General features: G+C 43.6%; 1 protein-coding gene across 5 annotated transcripts in view; it reads left to right on the top strand.

The window, feature by feature from the left end:
* Positions 1–12123, top strand: part of ltbp1 (latent transforming growth factor beta binding protein 1) — a 383951-nt gene that overhangs the window by 245694 nt on the left and 126134 nt on the right. For all 5 annotated transcript variants that reach the window (XM_078557330.1, XM_078557333.1, XM_078557331.1 and 2 more), the window contains 5 exons: positions 1979–2101; positions 3260–3379; positions 4543–4662; positions 7845–7967; positions 10169–10291. In XM_078557330.1, the coding sequence (XP_078413456.1) occupies positions 1979–2101; positions 3260–3379; positions 4543–4662; positions 7845–7967; positions 10169–10291 (609 nt within the window). The remainder of the gene's footprint in view (positions 1–1978; positions 2102–3259; positions 3380–4542; positions 4663–7844; positions 7968–10168; positions 10292–12123) is intronic.

A 12123-nucleotide genomic window follows, 5' to 3' on the forward strand; every position in this document is an offset into this window, starting at 1 on the left:
CTGCAGGCACAGAGCTTAAAAATTAAATATAAAGATTTGAAGAATAAGGGAAACGTGTCCCCGCGTGTGACTCTGTCACATGAGCAGGGACATGTTGAGAATGAGTTTACATTTTTTGTTGCTGTTTTGTTATCCGCTGTTGGGAACCTCATCCCGCCCGTGGATGAGGTTTTGCAAAAAAAACCCTGGCCTATTCGCCCGCCCGCCAACCGTAAGGTTTGGACGGGCAGTGAAAAATTCAACATAATTACCAGCTTAAGGGCCCCTTAATTGTCGGCAGGTCTGCTGCTGACTGAAATATTGCGTGAGTGTGCAATGACGCCGGGGCGCTCTCCCGATGTCATCGCGCGCTATTTCACACTTGGGCATGCCAGGCGCGTGCCTGCCCACACCGATCTGAAAATCCTGCCCCCAGGTTTCAGGCACAGTCGATTCTTACCGTCACCAGATGTGCCAGGTCCAAGCTGTTTGATGGCTGCAGGTGACCTTGCAGCAGCTGGCATGCATGGCTCTGTATCTGCCTCTCTGTTGCCCCATGGTCATTGTTAGGTAAGTATGCCAGGGCTTGTAGAAATGGTTGGTGCTATCCTCCACCTGACAGATTAAGTTTTTTTTTATGCATTCACAGGAGGTTGGCTAGGCCAGCATTTATTGCCCATCCCTAATTGCCCTTGAGAAGGTGGTGGTGAGCTGCCTTCTTGAACCGCTGCAGTCCATGTGGGTGTAGCTGGTTGTTAATCAGCTGGCAGGCGTTCAGTGCCACTGGATAGCTGATGGATGCACTTTGAGTTGGTTTGAGGAAAGCCCTAATCAGAAAGGGAAGAAAGAAAGAGTTGCAGTTAAATCGCACCTTTCACAGCCTCAGGATGTCCCAAAGCATTTTACAGGCAATTGAAGTACTTCAATTGAAGTGCACAGCAGCCTCCCACAAACTGTAAAGACATGATGTCTTGTTTCAGTGCTCAGGGATAAAAATTAGCCAAGACACCGCTGTCAACTCCCCTGTTCCCCTTTGAAATAGTGCCAGGGGATGGATCTTTTACTTCCACCTGAGTGAGGAGACAGGGCTTTGGTTTAACATCTAATCTGAAAAACGGCACCTCCAACATTGCAGCACCCTCTCCGTACTGCACTGGAGTGCCAGCCTAGATCTTGTGCTCAAGTCCCTGGAGTGCACAACTAACTCAGAGGCAAGTGTGCTGCACATCGAGTTACATCTAAATATCTTAGTTGTGTCAAAGAAACCTTGAGCTCCCTCTGCCTCAGGCGTTCCCTTGCCCTGTCACTAACTTCACCCGGGCATTGTTTCCTTGGGCCCTAGGTGACGACCTGTAGCCTTGCGATTTTCCACTTCTGTCCATCAGTGACCATCACCACGGCTCCAGGCAGGAGTTGGTCAGTGACAGGACATTTAACAGAGTTCCAGGACAAGCAGCCCGCTTGATTGGCACCCCATCACAAACATTCACTCCCTCCACCGCCGACGCACAGTGGCAGCAGTGTGTACCATCTACAAGATGCACTGCAGAAACTCAACAAGGCTCCTTAGACAGCACCTTCCAAACCCATGACTTCTACCATCTAGAAGGACAAGGGCAGCAGGCACATGGGAACACCACCACCTGGAAGTTACCCTCCAAGCCACTCACCATCCTGACTTGGAAATATATTGCCGTTCCTTCACCGTCACTGGGTCAAACTCCCTTCCCTAACAACACTGTGGATGTACCTACAAAAGACAGACTGCAGCGATTCAAGAAGATAGCTCATCACCACCTTCTCAAGGGCAACTAGAGATGGGCAATAAATGCTGGCCCAGCCGGCAATGCTCACGTTGCATGAACGAATAAAAAAAAAATATTGACCGAACCTCATGCTGGCAATGCCCTGGGGCGCACCCCTGCCATCCTGGAGCCCATACACAAATCAGGGCTGAAATACTTTGCTCCTTCTACTGACTGTCGTCTACCTTTTACAGATGTGGATGAATGTGCACAGGCCCCACACCCCTGTACCAATGGACACTGTAAGAACACGATAGGAAGCTTCCGGTGCTTCTGTCACCAAGGATTTACCTCGGATGGAGGAACGCAATGCTCTGGTAACACTTGATGTGGTTTAGTTGCGTCAGGAGACTGCAGAATGGCAGTTTAAGCTATACCAAACCTCAAACTTAACCTCATACTTTTACCTGAAAGATTTTCCTGTCTTCTGACTCAAAGTCAATGTAACTGGGGATTACATTGAGGATAATAGGACAAAAGCCTTTCATGGAGAATTTCCTTGGGGAATTTCCCGCTCGCTACTGGAAGCCCGATGCAAATCTCGTTTAGGGGTGTTACCAGGGTGATGTTCCACTGAACTTGTGTCAGTGAATACACATTGGGAGAAGGCTCAGGAAAGTTCCCGGACTTTGCCTTTTGGGAATCACCACTTTTTAATGCATTAAATATTTTCACTACCCGTGCTCCCTATATGCCTTCACCAGCTGACAAACAAAGATAAACTCACTCAATCAACATTCCTCTGCTGGTAATGTGAACAGAAAAATTGAAGTTGGCTTTTAACAAGAGGCTTGATTACCACTGTTCACAGTTTTTAGCACGCTGGTGAATCGATTGATGTTAAATGCTTATATTTGGTATTTTCACCCAGTTGTTAACCTATTTTAAAAGGGTTGTTGACAGCTTTGAAATAGCATAGGCAGGAATTTAACCTGCACACGTTATTCCACTAAAAATAGTGCTTACCAGAAGTTAAATCCCTTATGTATGTGGTAAAATATAGTACTACAATCTTAAAGCAGGAACTACCCTGGCAGTAAGAGATCTGAAGAAATTATAAACTATAACTGTAACATTTTATTGCACAGAATAAGTAATACCACTGTTGTCATGCTTAATGTCAGATGTATGTTCGGTCAATGTCTTATTAATTACATTGTTAAGGGTTAATGACAATTATATTGTTAAGGTGGTGGCTAGTTGTACACCTATAAATGGGGATAGTGTCTGACTTTTAACATTAAGACGTAAATTCTCTATTTTTTATAATATTTATAAATGGGGATAGCTGGGACACTGCTCTGGTAACTGGGGGGTTGAAGCAGTGTTGACGGTGAAGTCAATAAACTCTCTCCAGCAAAGAAAGCAACTGTGTCTTAGATTTAACTTCATCAACCAGTGTGGCTCCAATTAACATGTTCCTCGAGCAATCCTAAAGGCCAGTAAATGTTAATAAATTGCTATCTCCTTTCAAGATATTGATGAGTGCCTGAGGCCCGACATCTGTGGAGAAGGTCACTGCATTAACCTTGTAGGCTCGTACAGATGCCAGTACTGTGATGCAGGGTACAGAATGAACAGAGGGCAGTGCGAAGGTGGGTCTGTGTTTCAGCTTCTTTAGTGACCCTGTAATACTGAATGTCTTTGAACATGTGTTTGTATTATCTGGCAATAGAGTGGAATATTTTCACATAAATCGTTACTTCGGATTTGTTGGAAGCGGAACTGGATGATGGTTAAGGACATGGAGGAGTTTGGACAGGCAGGGAATGATCATTTTTTTAGAAGAACCACAGCAGCAATTTAATCAGCTTCCAATTTAATCTTGTCTCCGAGCCTCTCGTTGTTGTGTCACAGTCGCTGTGCTGGAGCCAAGTGAATTACAGGGAGTGACTGAAAATTAATCCGAAAATCTTATCTTTAAGAAAAACCAAAGAACACACACCCATAATCTAATGCCAAAAACGAAATCAAAGACATGAGAATGGAGTGTGTACGGGTGGTGGGGTGGAAGAAATACTGGCACAGCCCTTCATCCCTTCCCACCTCCACCCCAATTCATGTCTTCTCCTCTATTGTCACTAAGTAAGTCATTGTAATCACTTCTGCTGCACAAAGTTTACAAAAGCAGCTTCCAGTTCACTCGCTGCCAATGGCTGCTTGGATACGGTTCTCAGAACCTTGTTAATAGTCTTAGCTTCTGAATGTCGACTCTTGTGCAGTTGTCCCCAACCGCTTGGCAAACTTGCCAGGATCCGGTTTTGAAAGTAAAAGGAGGGCTGATCTGAGCGACTCTCGGCAAATTCCCTCTTGGGCCTCAGCCACCGGCCTACGGTCCGGTACCGCCGATCGGTAAGTCGCCCGCCTGCAGCGGAGCCCACAGCAAAACTGAGTGGAAAACAGAATGAGCTTCGATGGTGTTGATGGAACTACCTCGGCAAAGAGATGCTGGAATATTTATTGCCTAACCTACACCAGCCCTGAACAGCAAATGAATGTGAATGTTATACTAGACCTGGGTCTGTAATCGAAGAGATCTGTTCCTCATGGGCCATTAGACCACTTGTAGTGTAATAACCACGTCTTTTAGGAATTCGGCAGTTTTTTGAGCATTTGAACTGCAACCTAACGTTTAAGGCAATGGGATGTTGTCTCTTTAAAATGTCACTCTTTTCTGTTATTTTGGAGCACTAAAATTGAACTTGAAGCCTTTTCAAATGTCAACCAAATTTACTCTGTGATCTGTTTAAATTCACAGACATAGATGAATGCCAGGATTCCAACAAATGTCCGTCTGAAAGATGCATTAACAATCCTGGCTCTTATGAGTGTGTGTCTTGCCCAGATGGATACGCAGGCAGAAGTGGCCAATGCATAGGTATGTTCTGTAGTCTGACTACAAAACTGGTCCTTGTACACCTACAGTGAGTTTGTCGAACAATCTTTCTCACTTGAAACTTTTAAAATTAGAGTTGTTCTTTCTTGCAGGCATTGGACGCAAGGACTAAAGATATAATCAAAGGGTGAAGTCAGCAATCCTGCATTCCTAGCAAGGAGCCAAGCTTGAAGCGATTGTTGTTGGGAGATTGGGTTACAAATCTGTAGTGCCAATCTTCTAGCCCATATTCCCTTCGAGCATGGTTTGTTGCAGGGAATGCTGAATTTAGCCCATGGCATATACAGTATGGTTTTTTAATATCGTGCACTGCACTCTCCTGTGACATAGCATCCTATAAATTACATTGCCTATAATGTATTGTCCGATAATCTGCTAGAATATAAGGATATAGGCTTGCAGTCCAAATCCCGCATTCAGCTCCTCCAGCAGTTACTTTACCATTTTACTAAGCATTGACTGTACCAAGCATTGTGTACACAAACAAAATACAAATGGCTTGTTTAATATAAAACATACATAATTTGTTAAAGGCAAAATGCTGCGGATGCTGGAAATCTGAAACAAAAACGAAAAGTGCTGGAAAAACTCAGCAGGCCTGACAGCATCTGTGGAGAGAAAGACAGAGTTAACGTTTCGAGTCCGAATGACTCTTCTTCAGAACTACATAATTTGTCACTTTATATATAGTTTGAGACACTAAGTCAGTCACGGGGAGAAGTGGGTGTTACTGATGGTGTGTTTGGATCTGCTTGATGGAGCTACTCTGTAACTCACCAGCAGGTGTATATCATTCTGTACCTTGTACCTGCTGTCGAAATCGAGAACATTCACTTCAAAAGCAGATTCCAGAAAATAACCGCAGGCATCATTTTCTGACATCAAACTTATTGAAATTCAATGGTCTCATTAAACCAGATCGTTGATTGTTTATTTCTGGAGGATATTAAACACAAAAATGGCCTCTTGGCTTTATTAAACACCCGACCCCACCTTATTAAACATAAGCTTATCAAAGTGTTACAGAAAATCATCTTCAGCTGATTAGAATGGGTGAAGAATTGGCGAATTTACCAGCACACTGTGCACCAACACTCTGGGCACACTCCGTTATTACTGCGCCACAAAACTTGAGAGAGGGGAAATGTCATCTTGGATTTACATGAAGTCAACATATTTCTCTTTTAATTAATTCTTTCATACACTCTGTGCTGCCTTTGGCAGCACTGTGACCACTTTATTAATGTTAATGTGTTTGCTATTTTATCCTGCAAAGCACCTTGTGCCGTCAAATCTAAAAATTTTGGAAGTATTTTGATTCGTACCGTGATAGAGGTAAATATGTGTAAGCATCAGGGTGGGGAGGAGGTGTAATGTCATGATGTACAAATATCAGGAGATTTTTTTATGCCAATGTCTAGGGATCCCTGGTTACTGAATCTGAGGAAATGGTAAGGAAAGCACCAGTACAGGCGAACGCTGAATATTCCGGAAAATATACTATCCCCTTAAAAGCATCAACTTCGCTACGTAATAGCGGGTGAATAATGCCATTGATTTATCCAAGCAGTAAATTGCATTGCTTCTTCTCCTGAGGATTTTAGTCTAATCCTGCGAGTTGAGTCATGAACACTTTCAATCTTGTTGATAAACGCATGGCTGGTTTTAGAGCGGTGGTTCCTGATCTGTGAATTAATGCCTTGATTTCTTATGGTTTTGTGCTAAGTATCTGGGCTAGCCAAAAGCCAATATTTACTTTGGCTTCAGGCTACAGCTCACTGCATCATGATCCTTGATGATGATGTTCACTGTAACATTGCAAACAGGCACCACCCGATTGCTGTAATGGTTTGTTCCCCCCACTTTTTAAACATTTTCTCTGCGTTTGACTGTGAAGCTATCAGCGAACGTGTGGCTGTTTTTATAAGCAGTCAAATGTGTGCTTTTTGACAATTCTCCATTGTAACTGATCTGTTCCCTTCCCCTTTGCTGATGAGTGTTTTTATAGGAACATGCCATTCTGCCGGAAACCATTTGTTGCTGATTGATTAGAAGCCTCCTTATTGTTCCTGGTGCTGAACAGCCTGTCCTTAAAATAGAACCGGGTGATCAATAACAATTCTTGTGTCATGTTTCATGTGCAAAATTAATCTTATGAATCTGTTCATTATTGACTACCTGCTTCAGTCAAAAGTTAGCATAATTCCTCAGTTAGTAAGGAGACGCATTACTTTAAAAGGGACAAGGTCACCCTGTTAGCCATGGTGTTCCTGCAACCTCCACCCCAACTTCTGCCCGCAGCTGTCGGTGACCCTCTTTAGGTGCCACGCCATGCCTGTACAACCCACCACTGCCCACACGAGAGAAAACAAAAAGAGAGAAGAGGAGGGTGAGGCAATAAAAGCTGGAATGTGAGCAGTGGAGAAAAGAAAGAGGAAAGACAGAGAGAAAGAGAAGACAGAACCAGGCTAGAGAGGGATCATATTCTCCAACTTACTATATGCAACCTCACAGGGGATAGAATCTGTCACAATTCGCTGACCACATTTCAGGCACACTCTGTGGCCACACCCTACTCTGCAACTTAATAATACCATTCGAGACCTGCTCAAACAAGTGTAATTTTCTTTACATATAAAATCATTTTTAGAAACGTGTAAAGTTGAACAAACTCTTCTTTCTTCATGTCATCGTAAGCACGGTGTGACATTTACCTATAGATTCCATGCCCTGAGGTACAAATATTAGAAATTGTGATTTGTAGGCAGGTTGTAGGAAGCCCCAATCCAAGCATAATCCTTCTTGGCACACCAGCCAGGCATTCATCAGGAATCAACTGTATCTCTTTTCAGTTTCCTGTTACAAATAGGACATGCAGTCACATGCTGGGAAAACACTATTTAAGACCCATCCAGACAGGCTTCCATTAAATTGTGCGGCAGATGGATGCTGCAGATGTTTCATGATGAATGTGACAGCAAATAATTTTAGAAATAAAGTTCCAGTGGTTTCTTTGTCTTCCTCATTCACTGTGCACTTCAGAACTTCTTGTTCAATCCCTATGTGCAATATCTCGTGTTACCTGTCTGAAAACAACCAAGGTCTATCAAAGTTGACCTTCACATACATTTTGATGCCTGGTTCTTGTGTTTCTGTTTTCCCAGACGTCAACGAATGCCTCAACAGATCAGTTTGTGCTAATGGCAGATGTTCCAATCTCGAGGGGGCCTTTTTCTGTACCTGTAACCGAGGGTATGAACCATCTCTTGATGGCAAATTGTGCAAAGGTAACCACTCCTGCGGGGATTAAAATCTCAAATAGCCAATTAGTTTAGCATTGGATCACTGAAGTAAAGTTGTAGAACTGTTTGTTTTGTTTAACAAACGGAGGTTTTTGTTTGACAGTAAGGGTAGAATTTTCCCTGCCCAGGGTTTGAAGGCGGGGTTGCTGGCAAAGTAGCGGGGAAACTCTTTCGAGTTATCAACAGTCACAGATTGCAATTCTTTTGAGTACAATCACAGTTCTTGGTTTTCCGGGAGTGGGACATGAACCCACAACCCTCTGATTCAAAGGCAAGGGTGCTATGGACTGAGCCACAGCTGACACCTCAGCAAAGTAGTGGGAGTTACATCGGGATGACCTCCCTGTTAATTGTACGAATTAAGGTTAAGTTTATACAGGTGGAGGGCATTCACTGGATGATTACTTGAGCACATATAAAGAGACACTTATTGACACTGGTGTCGGTAGTGGAGTTAGGAGCTATACACTTGTAAGGTTTCACTTTTGTGAATAAATCTAAAACTGAGTAAATATTGGCTTTTGGTTTCCTACTTCACCAATGGCTGTCAGGAGTTTAACACCCCCAAGGTGTTCCTGCTACTGGTGAAGATTCCTAGAAAGGGGCTGGCATTTACATCGGCTGCCCGCTCAATGGAGGTGGGCAGCAAATTGAAGCCATTAAGACCCCAATTAGGGATAATTTATTCTGCTTGCTAGCACCACATGGGAAGGCCACCATCCCAATGGAGGCCGTCTCCCTGCGGTAGGTTTGGGGTGGAGCCAGAGGTGTCATAGCCCAAAGGGGATCCATTGGCAGCAAAGGCCACACTCGTGGCCCAAATACTACAGCTGGAGGGGAGGGAGTGGCTATTGGCTTGACCCCTCAGAGATTTAATTTCAAACTTACCCCCACAACCCCTAGGGCAATTTCGTTTTGAGGCACCCTACTGGTCTCCAACCTGCCTCAGCAGTGCCCACAGCTCTCAATGGGGCTGACAAGGCGCTACAGCTTCTGGCCCTGTGATTGGGTCGGCATCATTGGGAGTCCGTCTGCTGTCCTTAATTGGACAGGGAGCTTGGAGGCAGCCAATTAAGGGACCGTCTTTGGGAAAGTAACCCCTCCTGTCTGGCCCCTGGCGAGTGCGGGCTCTGGATCCCCATTTGGTCCTGATGCTGGGGTCCTAAAGCCTAATGCAGGAAAATCGTACCCTAAGAGACACTGTTTAACAGAAAATATATATTTCTTTCCTTTGGATCTTCCTACTTAACCCACAAGCTGTGGAAACATGATTGGACAAACTGCTATCATAATAGGAGCTGACTGATGGAAGGTGCAGTAGAACAGACCTGGAGGATTTTACATTCTGTTCTCCTTTCCCCACCACACCCCCTTAGCAGCAAATGGTGGGCCGCCACTCTTAATTTAAAACAGGGCCTCCACCAAACTTGGCTGCTTTCCGATTTCCCCCACAACTCACTGAATCCAAGATCTTCATCCTTGTTTGTAACTCCTTCCATTGCCCGATCTGCCACCCTCACTGCACCTGCTACCCTCTAGTTGATGAAGTTTCTTGCTCTCCCTCCATTCCGCTATTGATGGTAACTATCCCCACACCCCCTCGCCAATACGGCCCCATGCACTGAAAATCCCTTCGTAAACTTCTGAATGAGACATTAAACTGAGACCCCATCTGCCCATGTAGGTCAGTATTGAAGATCCCATATAGTGCTATTTGAAGGACAGCATGAGATAGTCGTGCGTTTATGTATGTGCGTGTGTGTGCGTGTGCGTGTGTCATTTGCTCTTTCTCTTGGTCTGTACATTTAGAATCATAAAATGATACAGCAGAGAAAGAGGCCATTCAGCCCATTGTGCCTCTGCCTATTCTTTGAAGGAACTATCTAATTCGTCCAATCTCCACCTATTTCCCCTTGGCAGAGAACATTTTTTCTTCTTCAATTATCTATCCAATTCCCTTTGGAAAGTTGAGATTCCAGGGTTTATATGGGTATACGTGTACAGGCACCTATAATAAAGCCTTAACATATTATTCATATTGTGAGCCATAATCTGATGGTACAAATTGCCTGCCTGTTGCAGAATTTGTCTGATTTCTATTTCTAGTACAAAGGGTTGACCAGAGCATCCTCTGTTGGTGATCGAATGGAAACAGAAGTAAATTGTTTGTTTCTTCTTTGGTGCAGATGTGGATGAGTGTCAAGATACCATTCTGTGCAGCAATGGCCAATGCACGAACACTGAGGCCTCCTTCTATTGCGAATGCAACGCGGGTTACCATCTGGCTGCCACAGGGGACCAGTGTGAAGGTAGCCAGAATTTGATAGCATGCTCTCAGAAGAATATATAAAGGAGAGTCAAACCTCTTCTCAGGTCTAATTCTCTCTGGTTGTGCACCGGCTTAAGTGTTTACATGAAGCTAGGATTTCAGCAGGGTCAGTTAGAATTCCAAAGATAGACGACTGGGAAAGTTTTAAAAAGCAACAAAAGATGACCAAAAAAAATAAAGAGGGGGAAAATAAACTTTGAGGGTAAACTAGCAAGTAATATAAAAACAGACAGTAAGTGCTTCTTTAAATATATAAAAAGGAAGAGAGAGGCCAAAGTGAACATAGGTCTCTTAGAGAATGAGGCTGGAGAAATAATAATGGGGGAACCAGGAAATGGCAGAGGAGTTGAATAAATACTTTGCTTCAGTCTTCACGGTAGAAGATACTAATAGCATTCCACAAATACTAACTAATCAAGGGGCAAAAGAGGGATAGGAAATAAATACAATAACTACCACTAGAGAAAAAGTACTAGGGAAACTAATGGGGCTAAAGGCTGATAAGTCCCCTGGACCTGCATCCTAGGCTATTAAAGGAAATAGCTACAGAGATAGTGGATGCACTGGTAGTAATCTTCCAAGAATCCTTAGATTCTGGAAAAGTCTAAGAGGATTGGAGAACGACCAATGTAACACCCTTATTCAAAAAGGGATAGAGACAAAAACACAGGTAACTCTCGGCCAGTTAGCTTAATACCTGTCATTGGGAAAATGTTGGAGTCTATTATAAAGGATGTAATAGCAGACCATTATCTAATCATGCAGAGTTAGCATGGCTTCATTAAGGGGAAATCATGCCTAACAAATTTATTAGAATTCTTTGAGGAGGCAACAAGCAGAATAGATAAAGGGGAACCAGTAGATGTAATATATTTGGATTTCCAAAAGGCGTTCGATAAGGTATCGCACATGAGGCTACTTAATAAGATTAGAGCCCATGGTGCTGGGGGTAGTATATTCGCATGGATAGAGGATTGGCTAACTAATAGAAGACAGAGAGTTGGGAAAAGGGGGGCATTTTCGGGATGGCAACCTGTAACTAGTGGAGTGCCACAGGGATCAGTGCAGGGCCTCAGTTATTTACAATATATATTAATGACTTAAATGAGAGAAGTGAATGTACTATTGCCAAGTTTGTGGATGACACAAAAATAGGTGGGAAGGCAAGTGGTCAGGATGATGAAAAGAGTCTACAGAGGGATATAGACAGGTTAAGTGAGTAGGAAAAAATATAATGTGGGGAAAAGTAAGGTTATCCGCTTTGGCAGGAAGAATAGAGGAGCTGAATATTATTTAAATGGAGAAAGACTGCAGAAAGCTGCAGCACAGAGGGATTTGGGAGTCCTTGTGCTGAATCCCAAAAAACTAACATACAAGTTCAACAGGTAATAGGGAAGGCAAATGTAATGTTGGCATTTATTTCAAAGGGAATAAAGTATAAGAATAGGGAAGTCTTGCTAAAACTATACAAGGCACTAGTTAGATCACACCTAGAATACTGTGAACAGTTTTGCTCCCCTTATCTTACGAAAGATATACTGGCATTGGAGGCAGTCGAGAGGAGGTTCACTAGATTGACCCCGGGTATGGAGGGATTTTCTTATGAGGAGAGATTGATTCGGTTGGGCTTGCACTCATTGGAGTTTAGAAGAATGAGAGCTGACCTTATTGAAACACATAAGATTCTTAGGGGGCTTGACAGGGTTCAGGAACTAAAGTGGGAATGTGGGACTAAGCAGGATTGCTCTTTTAAAGAGCCATAAAGGCCTGATGGGCCAAATGGCCTCTATCTATGCTGTAGTTTAGATGGGT

This window comes from Cetorhinus maximus, chromosome 14, assembly GCF_964194155.1.
Source record: "Cetorhinus maximus chromosome 14, sCetMax3.hap1.1, whole genome shotgun sequence".
NCBI lineage: Eukaryota > Metazoa > Chordata > Chondrichthyes > Lamniformes > Cetorhinidae > Cetorhinus > Cetorhinus maximus.